Below are 23,797 nucleotides of genomic sequence, written 5' to 3' on the forward strand. Positions count from 1 at the left end.
CGTAGTTGGCTTATGAAACAAACACAAGCACTTATATATATTGTAGAACAGGGTAAACAGCATGTAACAAGTTCCATTGTCACAAGTGCGGTTTTTAGAGCATTTGTTCAAAATACATGTAAATGTTACGCAAAGATCGCGCTCCAACACGAACAACTCTAAAAATGTCTGCTTTTATTTTATACACAGTCCACTAACTTGAGACCGTTATTTCGACATTTTCTAGAATTATAGCAGAGTTTGATAGATTTATATTCCCACAAAGAACTATATCTCGACTGTAGTAAAGAAATTATTGTATATTAGCCATATGAGCGACTCTTCCAGAAGACTGTTAGTAATTCTTGTGGGAACAGAAGATGCTCCAATTCCAGAAGCTTTCCTAGTTCTTTAGCGTGCTGTTTATAAAGGAAACATACACGGGACTCTTATCCCAATATCGGTATTTTTAGCTGGAGGAGCGGGGTCTCGGACTAACAACCCGTGATTTTGTAGTCAGACAGTGTTACCATTGGACCACTGCGCCCGCTCTTAGAAGAAGTAAAAGATCAGTTAGCTTTTACGTATATAAGTTACGCTTAATTACACTTCTTTTTGCTCTTTATATTGTTTCCGGGACTTAAAAATCTTATGCCGCAATTTTTACCTAGCATGCGAAAGAAGTACGGAGATTTCGACAGAATTATTGGAGTGCTACAAATACATAGACTAAAAGAATGCACGAGGGGTTTTAATTTGGATCTCACACAGCTAGACCAGAGTTATGGTCATTGACTTAGTCAAAAATAGGCATAAAAAGGGCCTAAGTTTGCAGATTTCGACAGAATTATTGGAGTGCTACAAATACATAGATTAAAAGAATGCACGATGCTGTTGAGAAAAAGATGCCATAAAACGAAGGGTGCTAAAAACTTATTACATTTAGACTACTCGTTACATCTAAAACTATGTAACTTTCCATTTGATTTTGTGTGAACAACCTTTTAAAAGTATACTCATATAACAAATAATATGCATCATTATATATAATGGAAAAGATAAAATTTTCATAGTGTTTTGTGCGATACATCATATTCTAAACTTACGCCATTTAAAATCCGTTGAATAATTAATTCATTTTCTGTATAAATAGCAATTGAATAATATATGGCACCATAAAATTTTCATTAAACAACAATGTAGACTAATGATCGACAAATGCATGGCTTCTTTCATGGTTGTAATAAATGTTTCTAGATGATTAGCTTTTCGATCGAACATAATTTATAGAGACAAATCAATAACACACCTAAAATCAATAGCAAACATCATACAAACATCTGATATACATGTAGACTCTGTAGCAGACTGCTAGCTTAAATATATTAAGATTGTATTTTGTTACAGTCAGACTAATGCCTGCTTTGAAACAAAAAATACCTGCACGTTTACAACTCTGGAGGGGGAAGGTGATGTCATATTATGCGCTATATTTGGAATTCCATCTCACTAATACCTCAGGGTCATTTTTATCTGATCAGTATTGGCTAAATTTGTTGAAGTGCTTCTGAATCAAATCCACCAAGCATATGCCAAATACCTGTTCTTATATTTGGTGTAAAAATTTGAACAACTGAAGAATTTAGTTGTATTAATGTTTCTTCATGCTAGTAAATATACACCAAATACTGCCGTAAATGGTGATATTGTTCGGCGGCCCATGATATGTGAAACTAGGAAATATGTGGTAAATTTATTGTTAAGGTTGTAATATAAGAAAGAAAGTCTTTATTTTGGGTTAATCATACTTGTGGCAGAAAATGCAAAATATGGACTATAAAGTCAAAGATATGTTTAGAACATACAATTTTAAAGAAATAGGCACATGCTGATCTGTTTCAAAGTTATATTGTCATATGTAAGACACTTGTACAAAGACTGTGTTACGTCTTCAAGGGCAGAAATTAATAGGATAAATGTACAGTACGAAAATGGTGGAAATAAACTCGGATTTTACAGAAATGAATTTTTGGCTTGTTAACAGTGCTATTCAGATCGACATGTATCATACTTCGATTCTTATTCTTGTCAGGGTGACAGATTTTTAGAGATGGACTTTTGATATACTCCTCATTTGTGGAATTGTCACTAAGACAAATAATATCTTATTATTAATTTTATCAGAGATTCAATGTATATCATATTCATGGTCGTTAGACAGAACACTGGGAAGAATCAATATATCTTATACATTAGACATAATAACACATTCTTGAATAATCTCTGTGTACATTTTAGCAAAAAAAAAAGCAAACATACGACCTACCACTAAATAATGCCCCTTACTACAATAATGTACCAAACTGGTTCTTTGCAAAATGCGCCATTGCGTCAGTAGCCCCACTTTCGCTTTATTACGACATGATATCGGCGGAAGTACAATTTTCAGGCTTTAGTACTTCAGTATAAACTTCACATTTTAATGTTTGTATTTTTACAATGTATGCACAGACACAGAACAATAAAGAAATTAAGCAATTGAGGTAGATTCATATTTTCACACCGGCAAACAGTAATCTATTAATGGTGTTGTCTGGGTTTGCAAATTGGAAGAGATAATAAATATATTTTTCAGGGGTGCCCGGTATCATTGGTACACTGATAATAAAGGAAATAACTCGGCAGCTATTAACATCAAATATTGTGTTAACGGAAATTAATAGTATTAATGCTAGATTAAATTAGAATCAATGGTATTTACCTGGCTTGTTTGGTAAATTGATTTTAGCATACTATAAATAAGCAGGTATGTACTGCAGTTAGAGGAAATGCTGCAAGTAGTTTTGATTTTCATTGTACTTCATTTTGACACTTGACCGGCAAAACCATTTAAAAAGTGTATATTACAAAAGCAACACATTTAAAAAAATCGGGTTCTGATTTTACTTTAGCAAACATAATGATGTTTAATATAGACAAGTTAATAGCACAAACTATGGACAGGTGATTGTTATAAGAAGTCCCAGCAAAACATTATTTAATAACATAAAAATAATTAAAGAATGAATATCTAATTTTTCGTATATTTTCTTCTCGTATCTAAAATCACATTATTAGTGTGCCTATATAGAATACATTAGTATTGTGAAAATGTTTGCTTCTGTTCATGTTGTGTAACTTTGCTAGTGGTTCCGATTAGTGTTAACGCAGTGGTCCGGTGGTAACACTGACCACGAAACCAGGATGCCTTGAGTTCAAGCCGCCGCTCTTCCATTATGAATTATTAAAATTATAATAAGAGTGGGTAAGAGTGGGTGTTTTACATCTGGCACGCTAAATCACCAGGAAATGTGGACATCTTCTCTATCTTCCACTATCTTCCCATTCACATTACTAACAGTCCTATGGAGGAGTCGCCCATATGGGCTACCGGCAGGGACTACAATAAGTTTACAAACAAACAAGTGGTTCAGAGACAGCACTTGTAGACCAAACGTAACCGTACACTGAATAATCACCAATGTATTTCCCGAAGGAGTAAGTGTTCACTGTACTGATTTAAGGAAAGGTCACTCAAAAATATAACGTGCCTGCTTTTATTGTTCCGTATAATAATCAAGAATGTAATGTATCCTCTTGAGAACGAGAGAAAGACAGGAAGTGAGTTAACACTCCAGTACTTTTCTAAGCTGTTGGGCGCATTTCTAATTAAGGCGGCGATATGGAAGTTAGTTGAGTTCTGCTCAACCCGGGGCTTGAGGACGTGGACGGTAGCATGCATTTTAACTACCGTCCATGAACAGGCTCAATCAAACCGAGCCTGCAACATTTTCGTTTTTGTTGTGTTGAGCGACCTGTGGAGTTTCCACTTTTTCTATTTTATAGTCCGTTGTTTCTTTGACAAATATATGAAGTAGTCGGATATTGTCCTTTTTTACCTTTTTTATAATAATACTGGCGAAGATTAATGAGCGCTAGGTCAATACTTAAGGACAATATCATAAAAGGAACAAAGAAAACAAAAACAAAACAAAAAAAAACATTTTATAGATATTCTGGAACACGGTTAATGGTTAACTTCGTAAGATCTTAAGTCATGGTAATTTTCCAACTGTATTTGGTAAATTATAAAACGTTTGATTAAAAGAGGTAACGACCCTACTGTACTGTATTGAGACATACCGCATGTTTAGTGTTCAACCCGTTTACAGTTTGACACTACGCTTACCTTTTGATTGTGTCTGACGGAAGAGGGGGAGGACTCTATGATAAGCAGTTTTTAAATCCTACCAGGACTGAATTGTTTTAATATATGTTCTCTGGCCTGTTTCGTCGGGCCCTTAAGGGTGTTTCTGTTGTTGCTCTGTCTTCTGAAAAGGCATTGAGTACATACGTTTTTGGTTCCTAAGGTTTGCTTTTTATATATTTATACACGAGCATTTTTGTGTTTTACAAGCCATTCCTTTTTGTTTCTATTACGTGTGTTAGAGTTTCACCTGGAGGGGATTACTTTTATTTACACTGTCCCGTGTCTTTAGAACATGGTGGGGGTAAGAGTGAGGTTGGGTGCGCACCATAAACCGGTTTAAGCTCCCCAGTGGTGTTTTTGCCACTGACCGTTCCAAGGCGGTGCCCTACTGTGTTCTTTTGTTTGTTCGTTTTGTCCTCGTGTGTTTGCTTTGTGTGTTTGGGGTGTGCACGTCTGCGTGCTGTGGGTTTCGTTTGGGGAGGCTGCGTTTTTGGTACGTGGCATTCCCTGTTTGATATTTGTCTTTGTTTTTTTAAGCTGAATAGATCATGTACCTTTCCGAGCATGCACGGTTTATATATTAAATAGCCGATAGTATGGCGTATGTGTCCTTCTTGTTACAGTAACGAAAGAAGCACTACATTTTATGGCCTCGTGTTGGGCGCTTTTCCATGAAGATCAATGTGGCAGTTAGTTAAGTCATTTCCATAGAATGCAATACTAAAATACATTGTATTTAAATACATGTATCTACATTTTTACCGTCCGAAGCAAATGACTTCCTTGAAAGTATAAGCACTATTTTACATTTAAAAAACAAACATGACACTAAAATGAAAATATCATTTTTTTGTAAAACGAAAACACACACACACACACACACACACACACACACACACAATATGTTCTTGCCGTAAAGAATAAACATGTTTAAAGACTACTAGTATTTTGACCCTATTCAAATCATCTAGAAAGTAAACCATTTTTACGGATACATTAATACATTTCCTTGGGCCTTGTTTATTGTGTACTTGTTTTCAAGTTCGATACTCGTATAAAAATAGAATTATTATGAATTAACTATGACACTGTTTACCTCAGTCTGAAATTATGCATTTATTCAGTTTGAATGTGTTTTCGTAAGCCTATTTTCTAGTCTCTTTTTTCATAATCTGGCATATTCAGTAGACTCCCATTTGATTAATCATTGATTATATTTTGAGCATAATACGCAAATGAAACATGGTGATAAGATGCTTTTCGCAGACCATACTGATTTCTAAGCAGTTGGTAGTATAAAGTAGTTGCCAGTGTTAAAAATATAATTTCTCTCTCTTTATGTGTACCCTGTTAACCTTTAGCTTGCTGGCGGCAAGCGATTCTGCCTTTGCAACGCCTATGCAGGCTGATCATAGTCTGCACTGTTCGTTATTCTGTCAATAAATTTTCAATGAACATCCCTTCAAGTAATAAATGGTACTGCCCAAATTGAATGATGGACAAGTCCATTTTAGAAGTTTAGCAGGGTAAATGTTAAGTATCCCTTCTCTTAAGAAGGAAACACATACACACATTTGAATAAACAGACCAAACGGACATGAAAGTGAGAAGGGCAGACAATCTCAAATGCAATTTTAAAGCCATTGTATTATTAACAAAACGCGATAACTGTGGCTTTTATTTACTAATATCGGATCAGCCCATAACTATGAAACAGGAAATCAGGTGGAAACATTATATGACAAATATCTTATATCATCGCAAAACAGATGCAAGTAGCGGCGTGGTTTAGTGGTTAACACGTATGATTTGTAAGCTGACGATGCTGGGTCGAAACACAGGACGATCTGCTTTTTTTCATTTTTATCCAGCATGTTTTTACCTGGAGAAGGAACCCAGGTAAAACTATATCATGATTTTCTCGTGCACTTATACTGAGTGCATATTGACAGTTTTCAGAGGATCTCCTACTATAGAATAGACATTCAATCTATTAACATTGCAAAATGAATAAAGAAAACTCTTGCAAGGAAAATGAAACCAAAGTTGCGATCGTAAAAAAAACAATATGAAGGTAAATAAAATTTTATGTTCAAAACATAACGACTCGTACAAAGGGCTCGAACCTACACCATACAAACGTAAAAAGAATAAAGGTCCGACACACTATCCACTAGACTACAAATCTGTTATAGGATAATGCATCGTATTTAGAGTTAAGAATACTACAATATACAAATTAACACCATTTATCAAATAATACCCCTGCATTACCTGTTTTTGGGTTTTACCAAGTACCGTTAAAGTTTCGATGGAGGCCTTGAGAAACAAAAATCAAACAACACCAAATCATAGAAAGAAAGAGTTGTTTGACATGAAAATTGAACAGCATGTAAAACATGTATATTACTTTACGAAACAAGTGTCAATATACTGATATAAACATTGAATTCCGGAAAAGGGCTGCCTAAAGGGGCTCCACTTCCGGACAGTTAAACGCCTTTAAAAACTCACCATTTTCAAAGAACTGTTACACATGTTTGTTTTGATGCATTTGCAATAGCGTGCGAGTGGTGAAATTTCACGTAACAAGGTGGAACATAGTTTTCAGCAATTGTTTATCTTTTTTCTTTACAAATGGCATTCATTTTCAAAGGGAGACAACTTTTTCTCAAAGATTACTTAAAATTATCGGAAAAAGTTGTTTCCCTTTGAAAATGAATGCCATTTGTACTTAAAATAATTGGGAACAGTTGTCTCCCTTAGAAAATGAATGCCATTTGTAAAGAAATAAAGATAAACAATTGCTGAAAACTGTGTTCCACCTTGTTATGCGAAATTTCACCACTCGCACGCTACTGCAAATGCATCAAAACGAACATGTGTAACTGTTCTTTGAAAATGGTGAGTTTTTAAAGGCGTTTAACTGTCCGGAAGTGGAGCCCCTTTAGGCAGCCCTTTTCCGGAATTCAATGTTTATATCAGTATACTGACACTTGTTTCGAAAAGTAATATACATGTTTTACATGCTGTTCAATTTTCATGTCAAACAACTCTTTCTTTCTATGATTTGGTGTTATTTGATTTTTGTTTCTCAAGGCCTCCATCGAAACCTTAAAATAAAATTATCGCGATCCATTAATACTTATCTGGCTTATGAAACAAACAAAAGCACTTCTATATATCGTAGAACAGGGTAAATAAAAACATGGAACAACTTCCATTGTCACAAGTGCGGATTTTAGAACACCTCTAAAAATTCTTTTTTTATTTAAGGTAACTTGACAGGGAAAACCATGATGGCGTCGCAAAATTAGGGTTGGTCACATTATTTACTCTTATAAACGATATGCTGCTACAGAGGTTTAAAGATGCATTTTGATCATTTAACACACAAATAAACACTTGTAAAAATGCATTTAATTTATAAAAATATATAATCAAATGTTATGAAAGTTATGTTAGACCTCTGTAGCAGCATATTGTCTATAGGGATAAATAATGTGACCAACCCTAATTTTGTGACGCCATTTTGGTTGTTCATGTCAAGTTATCTTAATACACAGTCCACTAATTTGAGATCGTTATCTTGACATTTTCTAAAGCATATTTTCATAGATTTATATTCCCACAAAGAAATATATCTCGACTGTAGTGAATAAATCATTTTATATTAAAGCTTATTTAAATCTATATGAGCGACACTTCCCGAAGCTTTCCTAGTTCTTTAGCGTGCCATGTGTAATAAAGTCTGTAAATAGATCCTTTAGAAGCATAGAATGCACCAAACAGAATAACAGCAGACTCTGTTTGATTGAGCACGGGACTCTTATCCCAGTATCAGTATTTTTAGCTGGAGGAGCGGGGCCTCAGACTAACAACCCGTGATTTTGTAGTCAGACATTGTAACCATTGGACCACTGCTCCCGCTCTTAGAAGAAGTAAAAGATCAGTTAGCTTTTGCGTATAAAAGTTACGCTTAATTACACTTCTTTTTGCTCTTTATACTGTTTCCGGTACTTAAAATTCTTATGCCGCAATTTTTACCTAACATGCGAAAGAAGTACGGAGATTTCGACAGAATTATTGGAGTGCTACAAATACATAGACTAAAAGAATGCACGAGGGGTTTTAATTTGGATCTCAAACAGCTAGACCAGAGTTATGGCCATTGACTTAGTCAAAAACAGGCATAAAAAGGGCCTAAGTTTGTGTCGCCTATATCTCAAAAAGTATTTCAGAAAAAGGTGCCATAAAACGAAGGAAGATAAAAGACTTATTACATTTAGACTACTTGTAACTTTCCACTTGATTTGGTTGTGAACAACCTTTTAAAAGTATACTCATATAATGAATAATATGCATCATATATATAATGGAAAAGATAAAATTTTCATAGTGTTTTGTGCGATACATCATATTCTAAACTACGCCATTTAAAATCCGTTGAATAATTAATTCATTTTCTGTATAAATAGCAATTGAATAAGATATGGCACCATAAAATTTTCATTAAACAACAATGTAGACTAATGATCGACAAATGCATGGCTTCTTTCATGGTTGTAATAAATGTTCCTAGGTGATTAGCTTTTCGATCGAACACAATTTATAGAGACAAATCAATAACACACCTAAAATAAGCAGCAAACATCATACAAACATCTGATATACATGTAGATTCTGTAGCAGACTACTAGCTTAAATATATTAAGATTGTATTTTGTTACAGTCAGGCTAATGCCTGCTTTGAAACAAAAAATATCTGCATGTTTTCAACTTCGGAAGGGGGAGTTGATGTCATATTATGCGCTATATTTGGAATTCCATCTCACTAATACCTCAGGGTCATTTTTATCTGATCAGTATTGGCTAAATTTGTTGAAGTGCTTCGGAATCAAATCCACAAAGCATATGCCAAATACCTCTTCTTATATTTGGTGTAAAAATTTGAACAACTGAAGAATTTAGTTGTATTAATGTTTCTTCATGTTAGTAAATATACACCAAATGCTGCCGTAAATGGTGATATTGTTCGGCGGCCCATGATATGTGAAACTAGGAAATCTGTGGTAAATTTATTGTTAAGGTTGTTATATAAGAAAGAAAGTCTTTATTTTGGGTTAATCATACTTGTGGCAGAAAATGCAAAATATGGACTATAAAGTCAAAGATATGTTTAGAACATACAATTTTAACGAAATAGGCACATGCTGATCTGTTTCAAAGTTACATGTCATATGTAAGACACTTATACAAAGACTGTGTTACGTCTTCGAGGGCAGGAATTAAAAGGATAAATGTACAGTACGAAAATGGTGGAAATAAACTCAGATTTTACAGAAATGAATTTTTGGCTTGTTAGCAGCGCTATTCAGATCGACATGTATCATACTTTGATTCTTATTCTTGTCAGGGTGACAGATTTTTAGAGATGGCCTTTTGAAATACTGCTCATTTGTGGAATTTTTACTAAGACAAATAATATCTTATTGTTAATTTTATCAGAGATTCAATGTATATCATTTTCATGGTCGTTAGACAGGAAACTGGTAAGAATCAATATATCTTATACAGTAGACATAATAACACATTCTTGAATAATCTCTGTGTACATTTTAGCAAAAAAAAAACGTACGACCTACCACTAAACAATGCCCCTTACTACAATAATGTACCAAACTGGTTCTTTGCAAAATGCGCCATTGCGTCTGTAGCCCCGATTTCGCGTTATTACTACATGATATCGGCTGAAGTACAATTTTCATCTATTAATCTCTTCCGTACAAGTATAGCTATTTAAAGGTAGTGTCTATGGCATGTCAAACGTTGCTAAATTATATATGTATGTTATTATTATTGTATGTTTGTTATTGTTATTCAATGTCTTGTCATACATATTCTAAAAGTCATTATTGTTATTCTATATGTCATTATTCTTATTGTATGTTCGATATTCTTATGGTAAACGTCATTATTGTTATTCAATGTCGTGTCATCATTCATATATTAAGTATTACCATTGTTATTGTACATGTCGTTATTCTTATTGTATGTTCGATATTCTTATGGTAAAAGTCACCATTGTTGTTCAATATCTGACGATTCTATTTGCTAAACGTGTCATTCTTATTTTATGTTATGTTATTGTATTTGTATAGCGTCGCTGTGCTATTTATATCGCGGGAAATCGCACATACAATAATAATATCAAGCTTACAAAAACAATAATGAATATACAACAACAATAACGTCTTTTACAATAAGAATATCGAACATACAATAAGAATAACGACATATAGAATAACAATGGTAACACTTAGAATATGAATGACACGACATTGAATAACAATATCAAAGATACAATAAGAATAACGAAATATAGAATAACAATAATGACTTTTACCATAAGAATATCGAACATACAATAAGAATAACGACATATACAATAACAATAGCAAATTTTAGAATAAGAATGGCACGACATTGAATAACAATAACAAACATACAATAATAATAACATACATATATAATTTAGCAACGTTTGACATGCCATAATTGCCTGGGTTGGCAAATTGAAAAAGATAACAAATGTATTTTTCAGGGGTGTCCAGTATCATTGGTACGCTGATATTTAAGGAAATACCTCTGCAACTATTAACATCAAATATTGTGTTAACGGAAATTAATAGTGTTAATGCTAGATCAAATTAGAATCAATGGTATTTACATGGCTTGTTTGGTAAATTGATTTTAGCATACTATAAATAAGCAGGTATGTACTGCAGCTAGAGGAAATGCTGCAGGTAGTTTTGATTTTCATTGTACTTCATTTTGACTTTTGTGTAACTTAGCTAGTGGTTCCGGTTAGAGTTGACAAAGTAGTCCGGTGGTAGCACTGTCTGACTACAAAACCAGGGTCCTTGATTTCAAGCCTCCGATCTTCCAACTATGATGAATTATCAAAATTATGATAAGAGTGGGTGTTTTACACCTGGCACGCTGAATTTGGGCATCTTCTCTATCTTGCACTATCTACCGTATACTGATGAATCACCAATGTAGTTCCCGAAAGAGTCAGGTGTTCGCTGTAATGATTTAAGAGAAGGTCACTGAAAAAAAAACAATACCGCGCCTGTTCTTCTTGTTCTTCCAACTATGATGAATTATCAAAATTATGATAAGAGTGGGTGTTTTACACCTGGCACGCTGAATTTGGGCAGCTTCTCTATCTTGCACTATCTACCGTATACTGATGAATCACCAATGTAGTTCCCGAAGGAGTCAGGTGTTCGCTGTAATGATTTAAGAGAAGGTCACTGAAAAAAAACAATACCGCGCCTGTTCTTCTTGTTCCTTATAATAATCAAGAATGGTATATAGCTTTAAGTTCGTATCCTCTTGAGAACGAGAGAAAGACAGGAAGTTAACACTCCAGTACTTTTCTAAGCTCTTGGGCGCATTTCTAATTAAGGCGGCGATATGGAAGTTAGTTTTAAGGTGCGCTGTTTCTTTGAATGATAATTGAAGTAGTCGGATATTGTCCTTTTTTACCTTTTTTATTTCAATATACAGTGGAACCTCCTTAATCCGAACCCCTCTAATCCGGAAACCGCTCTATACCGAACACATTGTACATATATAAAATATTGAAACGAAAACAGTTTGATAAGTGATATTTACCACAATAAATAGATACTAGAAGATATTTATATCACTGGTGTTGAATATAGAATAATTTTATTATTGTGGCGAATAATGAAATGACTAACATACAGACACTAAAACCCGGATTTATATTCATTATCTCAGTCTGCGCGGGTCGGTATTGAGAGAGGCCATTATGAGTTGTGTTGTTTTTTTACCGGGTTAAAGTAATATATTCTCGCTTTAACCGATCTAACTATGTCGCCAGTCTTTTGAGGACAGATTATTAAACCATTCTTATTTATGTTTAACGCTTTATAATTCAATTTTATATGATACAAAACGGAAATTAATAATGCAGAGTCTTGTTCATATAACCATCAATATTGTTTTGTTTCGTATGAGTCAGTTAATTAGTTGCAAACCAGTGAAGCAAAATGCACAAGTCAACAAATGCACTTTTCCGCGAAAATAAATAGTGTTGCACTGAAAGAATTTACATTAGCGTATCTAAATATGAACAGTGATACCGACTTGAAGTTGTTTTTGTTTTTTTTATTACAAGCAGTGTTTGAATTTATATTTGTAATTTCCACATGATTCAAGGACAATAGCAATAACTATATGGTCATCGTGCAATTAAGAGACTCCTCAGCTGAAATACCAGTATGAAAGATGCTGTAAATATACAAAATATAAATAGATCTAAACTGTTCATACTAGTACACAATACATCATGCATTACTTGATGCAAACATTATAGCATATCAAAGACGTACATTTAATTTTATTCTTTTACCAGTTTGTAAGCTAGGTTATTTCTGTAAGCATGTTAACGGATGTTAGGCAGAAAAACTAGATATATAAAGATGGCACTGCTTTTTCGTTGACGCAGAGAACAGCTTCGCCGATGTTGCGTATTCTGTTGTTGTTGTTGTTTCTTTTCTTGATGTTGTTGTTGCTGTTGCTGCTGCTGCCTTTGTTGTTACTGCTTCCTTAAAGCATATTGATGAACAACACAGCAGAAGTTCAACAGTGCTTAATAATACAAATTATTTACAAATCACTCTTAACAGTCATAAACGTATGCCACGATCATAGTATTTTACTTAATGCGACATGATAACAGAGCCAACCATTTTGTAAAGAAACATTTTAAGTAAAATGATAAAAAATTCTAAATTTCAGCAGAGTTTAAAATAGAAAGATACTACTTATTAACAGTAACATTAAGTGACGTAAACTATGTGTGCGGTCTCTGAGCGGTGTTTATCGTAAATTTTGTTCTTGCAATTATTCCCGATAGAGACATCATCTTGTCTTGAAACAATGTTTTCTTGTCTTTGCAGGCGTTGAAACATGTCGGCAAAATCTGCAAGCAGGACTCTGCAAATTAGCGCTGGTCTTTTGAGTAACCACGATGCAGACTTACAAACACGAGCTTTGAGTCCTGTCGGCGGACGTTCTAGTCACGTGGCCATTGAAATGCATGATGTCACCACAAATCGCTCGGAGGCAAAATCAAATGGTCCAAATGATGTAAATCAAAACTATGATACCAGTTCGTTTACAGAAACAAATGACAATGCGGATATCAATGGCATACAGACTTCCCAAGAGGGAACTACCGATAATGGCCCATCAGCACGCAAGATAAACGTAACTTCAAATGGAAAAGATCGAAAAGATAAGGACGGAAATGAGAAAGCGCCACCAAGGGACAGCATTAAACAGAGTTTGGAAAATCAAACACGCATTAAAGAAGACAGTTTCCAGTCAGAGATCTCCTCGGCAAGCCCGAGTGTAACATTGCCAGGATCAGCAGGGTCTGGTAAGTCCACGGATCTCGAGCTACCAAGGTCTAGTGTCAACTCTAGCCAATCTGGAAACAAGTCCTCGAACTCGGCGTTTGATGAATCGGAATACTACTGTGTGGATCATATGAAACTCTGCTCTACTCAGGTAAATATCATATATTATAACATTTAATACCAACATATTATGTGCTTTGTGTGTATTGTGTGCACATACTTAGAAATGGGGTGTTATAAGAACTTCGATTGAAATTTGAATTTTCTTTGATTTGTCGATATTGCTTAACATTATTTAATGACCAAGTAATATTATATCAGATATATAACAGATACAATTTTCTGTAAAATACTTTTTCATGAATGAAAAATATTGTCTTGTCTCCCAAATAAAATTCTTAACTCCTTCAAATAACCAAAAATTATGTCTTTCAAATTTATTTAAAATTGCATCTTTAGACTTTATCAAAACTTTGGTAAGCTATTGATAGCATATTGTTTGAAAAGCAATTTAGAAAACTTACTGTCAAAGACATTTTAAAATAATTTTGCAAAATAACAAGACAGTGATGCGTAAAAGTATTTGTTGGATATATACTCCTCGCCGTTAACATTATTATTTTCAAAGGGTACAGCGTTGACGTCATTTGAAACGTGTAATTTCTCTATTACAGGAAGCACAAGACGAACACGCTAACTGTGAATTCCTTGTTCCGGCCTTTGAGTGGGCAGAGGCTCAAACAATGGAGCGTGACCGCCGTAACATTGAGGAGAAACTGAAAAAGTTCGAAACCTTCGCAGGTAATTTAGTTAATTTGTTATGGTGGCTACTTCCTGTCGCCTCAGTCACAATGACGTGTAACGATATCTTGCTGTTTTGCTCCGGCCAAAACGAATCAGAAGGTTAGAGACCACCAATTATTTTCCCATAGACTTACATTATAACACTATGGCGTGTACGGCCTTCCATAAATCGTATGTGTATCTTATATCAGTCAAAAAACATATGAATACATGTAATGATACTTTATTGAAGTAATGTTCGTGTGAATGAGATGACCCCTTTTTACATCGTTGGCATGGCGAGAGAAATTCGTTTGATAAAACTTTTTTCAGTACACATAAAATGCAACAAATTTTGTCAAAATGTGTAATGAAATACTGTAAATGCAGTAAAAATCTCAATTTTGAAAAATTAATCACTTCTTGGGTTTGTTTACATGACTGACCATTCAGAATGTACAGACGTTACCTTATTCCCAGGTATGCACATACCTCATTTCCAATAAGTTCCCTGTGCTTTTATGAATTGGTGATCTCTGACCAGAAGCCTCAAACTTCCGTCTTGTGGTTCGTTTTCTCACTATTGTGGGGCTGGAAAAAAGGAACAAATTGTCGTTCTCTCGTTTCTTGGTCGAAATACGATACAACGACACGGGGAAACCAGTTAAAAATATGGTTCTGTCGGGACAACTGAACGATAGCCCGAAACAATTCAAATAAAGATCTCTGTAAACATTTAAATCAATCTTTATATCCATTGATCTTGATACAGACAATGATGAAACATGTTTAATTGATTACTGCATAAAGTGCGCTAGAATTATGCATAATTGCTTGTGATATAAGATATCAATATAATTGATTAATTAAAACACTGAGGCGAAATTAATGTCCACGTGAGAGCACATAAAGCTCAATGTTGTCCTTTATGCAAATATAAAATTGTATCTTTTGAAATTTAGTTTTAAATTTGCTTTCATGTTTTCTAAGAATATGTGGCCCGATGGTGTGGTTGTAACACGCTTGGTTGTCAGTTATACAATCCAGAGGTCCGGGGTTCGAATCCCGGTCAAGGCACTGGACATTTCTGAGATGCTCTAGATTGTCTCCCACCTAACTAAAAGGCTTGTACTGGTTCTTCCCAGGAAAGACGGCTTCGCGTGTATCGGTGCTATACACTGGGCACGTTTAAGAACCAGACTGTCGCAAAGAGCTAGGCTAAGTTAGCCGGACAGGTCTCTGTCTAAAGGAATTCCTCTCCCTCTCTCTGTTCTGGGGACTTTGTCTCACTCTGTCCCTCCGGTCAGATCGCTCTGTGTCTATACTAGTAGAGGATGAATTTGGCGCCCTATGTGGCTGCCTTTGCGCTATGTAAAGCACATTTGAACGTGTTTATTATGAAAAGGGCGTTATATAAATCTGGTATAATAATAATAATAATAATAATAATAATAATGTTGAAATACCATGTTTCTTTATAATTGCATAACTTCGTTTAGTTTACTATCCGCCTTCCTTAATATACGTAATATTCGAGCATTAAATGGAAAACGAACACTTTAGTATCGTCATATTTTAGTTCTTTACTCATAACTTGCATGAAAAGTATCCACGTCTTTATACATATACAAATATACAATAGATTCTTTTTCTTCATTTTTTCTTTAGATTGAGATCAGCAAAACAGCAATATAAGGGTTACAATGAAATATCTTACTACACGTACATATAGATAGCATTTTATATTGTACTTTTTTGAAGAACTTTTCCCTAACATTGAGTTCAAATGAAGTTCGAAACAAGATCTCTGTGTTTAGGATAGTTTTAAAAGAATCTATGGACTTGTTGCGTTTTAAACTACAAAAACATACAATAGATTAAACACAATGGGTCTGATCTCAGATTGATGTACAATAATACCCCTCACAAATGGCCGATTGATGGACCAGAGATCATGTAAGAATTAGAAAGGCGTGGTTGTCATTGTTTACATATGTTACAAAACGTTAAATCATTAAATACTTACTGGAAACCTGATATATCAATTCTATTTCATCAAGACACATCGTTAAACTTTCTTGGACATGTGGTAAAAATAAGCAAATTATGATAAAATTCAAGACAATCTTAAAAATACGCCAGACCCAAAGTCCATACGTGTATGATTGAACACAGTATAACTGTGTAATGCCACTAAAAAGCTGGAAGTTTTTTAAACAATCGACTATTACTTGCGTGACGTTTAAACATAAACGTAGCTCTACATACACAGTTAATTTATATATTTGATAAAGTTAAATACATTTGATGAGGATTTTCCACATTCGAAGTAAATATTTAAATTCAAATTAGTTTATTTAAAGATAGCCATTGGATATCATTAAGCTTTTGCGGATGTATAAGTGTTCGGCCTAAAAATGTTGTGCAGTTTCCGGAAATATAAATGTTCTTATTTACTGAGGTATTTCTGTAAGTTAACGTCCCATCCAAATAAGAACAGTTTTAACAGTTGATAATCTAAACGTATTCAAACTTGTTGCCTTTTGATAACAGGTACTCTTCTAGAAGATCGTAATGTTTTGAAGAAGCAATTGATCGACAGTAAAGAAGATGTTGCTGAAGAGTTTCTGGACATTGTAGAAGATCTGATTGCCCATCTTCTGACTAAACAGAAAGAGTTTATGTCAAGACTGGACGAGCTGCACGGGAATCACATGAAAACAATCGATGGACAGATCAGACGATGCATGCACGTTCAAAAAGAAACGAGCTTTTCAATAGAGCAACTAAATGTAAGATTACGTGGGTATTTAGCCCTTTACAGCTATAATGAACAAACGAACTGGTGAGATATTCAGTGAAACCAAACAATAGAATTACCATGACTGTTTTTTTATTTACAGTAATTTGTAACTTCTTTACTAATGAAGTAAGAGAAATCCTAAACAAAACATGTTGAAGAGAATAGAATTGTTAAGGTTTATGCGTCTTGTTGTTGTTGAAGAATAATACAGAGGCAATAAGATTTTTATTTTGTTATTCTTTTTTTCAGCGTTGTACACAAGGCAGTGACGAATTTAAAAGAATCAAGAGAAATATCATCGAGAAATGTCCGGTTTACGAGGAGATTCTGAGAAGAGACTTCAACAATGCAACAAGACTCGACTACGAGTTTAGACCTGATCCGTGGGTAGACAAATTCTTTAAAAGTATGAACAGCCTTGGTGACGTTATTGCACGTCCAGTAGGTTCAAAACTGCCAGGATTCCTTTCACAGTCTACAGAGACCGACTTTTCTAGAAAAGAGCTGCAAATTCTAAGTAGAAACGATGGTGTTAGTGGAGCCGATACCAACTCCTGCTGTTTCAGCGGATGTACGTTCGTCTACGGTGGTAAGATGATACTTACAGACTGGAACAACTCATGTCTAAAAATGTTCAACAAAAGAGGGGTTTTATGCGACAGGCTCATCTTACCAAACAATCCATGGGATGTAAAACTGATGGACGATGACCGAGTGGTGGTTACGGTCCCTGGAGAGCAGAAAATATTTATCGTCTGCTTCAGCGGGCAAGAGATGCAAGTTGTCTCATCTTTTGATACAGACTGTGAATGTTGGGCCGTAGCTGTTGTTGGCGATAGGTTTGCAACGACTTGTGATCCATGGAGCAAAACGCCCAGTATCAAAATGTTTACAATGGCTGGGAAGTATGTAGCTTTCTATCAGAAAGACAACAATGACCGACAATTGTTCGCATATCCGGAGCATATCACCACAGATCCTTATCAAAGTGTGATGTACGTTTCCGATTCCCGGTTACACACGGTGATTGCGCTCACTGTCGAAGGCTGTTTGATGTTCCGGTACAAACACAGGGATCTTATTTACCCTTCCGGTGTGGCGGTCGACAACCAGGGCTATCTGTACATATGTGGTAAGGAGTCCCAAAATGTACACCAGGTCTCTAAAAGAGGACAGGTAATCCGAATCTTAATGGACGCAAATGAGTTGGAAGCTCCTCGTGCAATATGTGTCCAACCTGACGGCGAGACTTTGATTGTTACGGATGTTGGGAGCTCAAACTGCGATGAATTCATAACAGCAAAGTTAGAATAACTGTCACATAGGTCAGTTTATCAGCTTTACGATTGGAAACAGTCTAGTCAAGTTTAAGTGACAGTTTAAATTTCAAGAATGTATGATACTGGAAAATCAACACTGAAACTAAAGAACCTAAAACGTAATGAATGACAAAAACCAAGTTTTATTAACATACCAGATAGTACCAGACAAGTTCAAATAAGGTATTTTATGATTACATAACATGTGCTTCGTATGAAACGCAAAAAGTTAGTGAAACGTTATACAGAAAAAAATCATGACGTCACCATAAGATGAAAGTGGAAACTTTGGAAGCATTAACTGTGATACACTTTTCTTGTTTTTGTTGTGTTTTATTTTGCAATCGTGTTCTGGAATTACTTCTCAGCTGTAAAGAATCTTATACTGTTGTTTTGCCACTTTGGTAATGTAGTTAACATTTGTTAAGATCACAACGCACGTTTGGATCAAAATTGTTTCTTTTGAATTTAATATTTTACCCTTATTTAAAAAAGAAATCTCAGTTTTGGTGATGTTATCCTATATTTTAAATCCTACGATGTAGATTTTAATGAAAATTCTTGCAGTTAATAAATTTACTTTTTCTTTCGTATGGTCAAATTATATGAACGGATCCATTAGCTAAATTTTAAGATATTTGCCCAGGATTGAGAAAATAAAAACAAATCTGAAGCTGATTTTATGAAATTATTTAGAAAATAGTTCACATAAGTTCAAACACTTTATCAATTAATTTACATAATTATGCTCGTTGGGTATTAAGATTAGATAATGCCTCTTTTTCAATCATATGAATGATGACAAAAACCTTCAAACAACTTCTTTATTTATTTAACAAAATAAATCAAGGACTATTTTCAAAATGTCGCTAGCCTTGATGTTTGTAATGGGTTAGACGGTTTAGAAAGCATATAGATATCGCGTAAAATAACGAAAACGCCCGAAAATAATGGCGAAGATTAATGAGTACCAGGTCAATACTTACGGACAATACTCTTAGCATTCACAGCATAAAAATGTAAAAAAAAACATGATGATGCATGCACACAACATACTTATTATATAACAATGTACACTTACTAATAAGCTTTGATAATGTGGCGGTTGAGTCCAGTAAGTCCAGGGGTTTTCAAAGATAATCCGTCATTGATTCATTATACAGCAAATACTGGATTTACCTGTACTGGAAAATAAACAGTGTCGATTGTATTGAGGTCAACTGCCACATTATCAGAGTTTATCCTGTCACTTGCAGTATTTTCGACCCGATATCAGGGTGCCGTATATCTTTCTTGATATACCGTCAGTTGATCATGTGACCAGTGATATACGGTCAGTTGATCATGTGACCTTATGATCGATATTGTTGTCATAAGAAATTTTGCAACGAAACCATCATCATTGTGTTGGAAATGTCCGAACTAAGAAAATGAGTGGTCAAATAATGAGTTATTTATTAGTATCATATACTGATGTATACGTTGCATTCCCACAACATAACGGCACATACACATCTAATAACTCTGCACACAAATATAACGTTATAAACTCACAAAAACGCTGTAAACACATAGAGGATATTACATTCATGAGTGTCTTTTCATATTGAATTTATTAAACGAGTTGAATAAAATTATAAAATGCGAGGTTCTGGTTGTCATTCGGAATTATTCATGTCGTCATCAAATCTGTAATAAAGACTGCGTGCGAGCAGACACCACATGAATGAAAAGACCGTAATATTCACTACCGATTTTATTTTTTTTACCTCGTACAGAGTAATCGAACGATAATTTGATATTTGTAAACAAACGCAGTCGACCCTATTATTTGCCAGTTTAGGTAAATCACGCATAGACGATATGGATTAGTATCTCAAACTGAGACTCGATGAACGAAGTACTGTATTAGCGCAATTGGTTAGGCCGCTAGGTATGACACCCGAGGTCCGGAGTTCGATACTGGGTTGAAGTATACTTTTTACCTTTTTTTTTCTGCATAGATACAGTACCGGTTTTTCAACTGGCTTTAAAAATATTACGGTAATACAGCATACACGGGTTCTTTGTGAACGTCCAATTTTTACCGATGAAATATAAGACTAGTACACTAGTACTCCCACATTATAGTATACACTAACATACCATTCCATAGCTCGAAATGGCGGACATTGATAAAAGCTTCTGATGAGGGATTTCATTATTCTGAAATTCTGAAACGGACACAACTGACGATTCTGCAACAGATACAGCGGACGAGCCGGAAATAAAAAGAATGAATTTTACTGATTAAAATTTGATAAATATTAAAACAAGTTAAAACAAAATAGAAAACAAAAAGAAAAAAAAAGAAATAAACGTAATAAGATAAAAGGAAATAAAAAGAGAAGACAAACTGAGAATGAAACTGAAATAAAACAAACATAAAGCAGGGCTACATAAAAACTTTTCTTTAGAAAAAAAACCTCTTGAGAGTTTCGAACTCGTACTATTTTCGCACTGCATTTGAAAACCGACAGCTTAGCCACCTGAGTTATTTCGCCAATCAAGTAAATGTTGATTTCTATTTGACAAGTATCATACGAATTCCTATCTAATTTACCGTGACATCTGACCAACCTAAATTATCTGTCTTAGACTCGCCTGACATTTTCGCGCTATTTTTATTATCGTTCGCCGACTGTAGCATGATACAAAAAAAAACACCTGCAGATATCACTAATTGGCTCTTCCAAGCGGGGTCTTGATATACAGAGTTTACTCTCTGCACTTAATTTTAACCTCAAGTATTATCGAGTTGAAATGTGTTGCCTGTAAATAGAATATGATCAGCATATTTTGCTTGATTTTTGTTTTGGGGTCAGCACCGTTTTCAATGATATATCAGTTACGTAACGGCGGGCAGTTTACATAACCAGTTTTCCTAGATTCTGCACCAGTACTTACCTGTTCTCTGCAAGTAACTGCCAACTACTCCACATGAATCAGAAGTGGAGGCCGTATGCCTCATCCGGGGATAGAACTCACGATCTGCACTCTTCCTATTTGGCTAAGCGGACGGGCATTTTATTTTAATGTAAAAAGATGAGATACTTTTCGCCCCAATTCTTTAACAGTAAATATTTTGGGGTGTTTGCTCCCATAATAACAAAAACAACAATTTTATATACACCCACAAATATCGTTCCACCACTGCAAGAGGGTCCGTTTAAACATGACGGTGAACATTTGCTTCAAATGCTGACAATGTTTTCCGAGTGAAAATGGTGTATTTTAAATGCTTCTGTAATATAACGGCACATGTCGTAATGCCTATTTATGTCAGTGGTCATTAAATAATATTTATAGTATATAGCATATGTACAAAAATGCAAAAACAAAAATATTACTGTATGATCTACATCATAAGAGAGATTACTCGCGTGTATTTTAAATATCATTTTAATGGTGTTACCTCCCCTCCACTATACAAAATATAATATCAACGATTGCGAATCCAAATATCCTGTATATGAAGTTAAGAGACTGTTACCCGAATGCCGAATATTGATATTCTCAAGCGCACATGCAAATTTTACAAATAAAAGACTCACCCATTTTCTTCAGTTTTTACTTCCGACCCACAAAACGGTTGCCATTCCATTTTTTGTCAGCAGAGATAATATTATAAACTTTGGACATATTTATCACAATTATGGGGGCAGGGGATATTATATTTGGAATTCCCTCTAAATTGCGTTAATAACAGTGAAAAATGTTGTGAGCGAGTAGACCGAATGTATAACATATACAGACATTTACAACCATGATCTACCAATTTAGGTAATTTAAAAATAACGGTTTCAGGACACTTAAGTATTGATGTGAAAATGGCACACCTATTGAGGATCGTCCCGTATTATCTGCAAATGACCTCAAACATAAGCATACATTCATGGCACGAGACCAGACGCGAACAACGGTAGTGAGAATAGTGTCTCATAACCTGTAGATTTGAGCTGAATCTAAGCTGGGTGGATGACCGTTTCCATTTTGACTGACTTTCGATAAGATTTCAAAAAGCTAGGAAAATCTATTCAAGCATTTATTTATATTCCAGAATAATTTTTTTATTTATGGGAATCTTTAGTTCCATAAACATAGTAAAGAACAAGTTGAATATAAATGCCTATAAAATACATCTATGTCTTCATCAAACGTAGCCAAAATTCCCTTGCCACTTTATGACCTTGTTTCGGTCCTGTTTTTTTCCCGCCAGTAATGTATTTAGCCACACCTTAATTTTATCTTCCCTAGGATTTTCATCACGAATATCGCCTTTTAGAACTTTACAGATATATGTTCTCTTTGAGAACTTTATTCATCAGTCAGGATTGACAGGTCATTGAGTATATATTAATACCAAATACATGGCTACACTTACTGCGTATGAATCTTTTCTTATCAGAAAAACCTATATTAGCCTATATTTTTACTGTGTCTTCCACACAAAACATCACATGGTGTTAGATTTAATATACTTGTCAGGTGTGACATTTCATCCCCGCACCTTTATTTGACCAATTTTATCATATATACACACACCTATATTTCATCTCATATTTTCATTGTTCTGTCAGAGTCCTCAGCTGAACTATAACGTGGAGATCAGGTGGACGGATGTTCCAGTTACGTAGGACTATTATGGCAGCTGTGCATCATTTTTCCGTCAACTAGTATTTATTACTATTTATAGTAAAGTTTGATAACATAAATTATTACTTACATGCTTAAAAAGTCTCGATGACTAATGGGTGTGATTTTCCAATTTAATAAAATTCGTAATGTAAGTGCTTAATATTTCAGCAATATGAGATTCATTTCCTTGTTTTACAATGTGAATTCAATTAAATACAACTTGTTATCGAGTCACGGTATCGGTTAGAACATCAGACTACGTCAAGAACTCGCTGTCAGAGTGCATGTATCAGTCTTGTTTCTCAAACCCGAATAAATGGATGCAAGTAACGACACTCCAATAACCAAGTCACTATCCCTAGCGTTATGTTGGTTATGTATCTAATTGCCTAATAATGGATTTTAAAGTTTAATTTATGAATAATCTATAAGCGTTACCTTGTTACTTACATTTAAATGTATAGGAATTATATAGAGAATATTAGGTTACTGTCTTATAAATTTAAATTTATTAAGCGAGTCGGAGAAA

The 23,797-nt window shown here is 34.6% G+C and overlaps 1 protein-coding gene across 1 annotated transcript in view; it reads left to right on the top strand.

The window, feature by feature from the left end:
• The window catches only part of LOC123546465 (uncharacterized), a 33,152-nt gene extending 13,972 nt beyond the window's left edge, over window positions 1-19,180 (top strand). The window contains exons 2-5 of the mRNA XM_045332738.2: window positions 13,225-13,837; window positions 14,361-14,487; window positions 17,023-17,261; window positions 17,522-19,180. Coding sequence (XP_045188673.1) covers window positions 13,235-13,837; window positions 14,361-14,487; window positions 17,023-17,261; window positions 17,522-18,586 — 2,034 coding nt within the window. The 5' untranslated portion in view covers window positions 13,225-13,234 and the 3' untranslated portion in view covers window positions 18,587-19,180. The remainder of the gene's footprint in view (window positions 1-13,224; window positions 13,838-14,360; window positions 14,488-17,022; window positions 17,262-17,521) is intronic.
• The last annotated feature ends 4,617 nt before the right edge of the window (window positions 19,181-23,797 follow it).

Source organism: Mercenaria mercenaria, chromosome 9 (genome assembly GCF_021730395.1).
Source record: "Mercenaria mercenaria strain notata chromosome 9, MADL_Memer_1, whole genome shotgun sequence".
In the NCBI taxonomy this organism is placed as follows: Eukaryota; Metazoa; Mollusca; class Bivalvia; order Venerida; family Veneridae; genus Mercenaria; species Mercenaria mercenaria.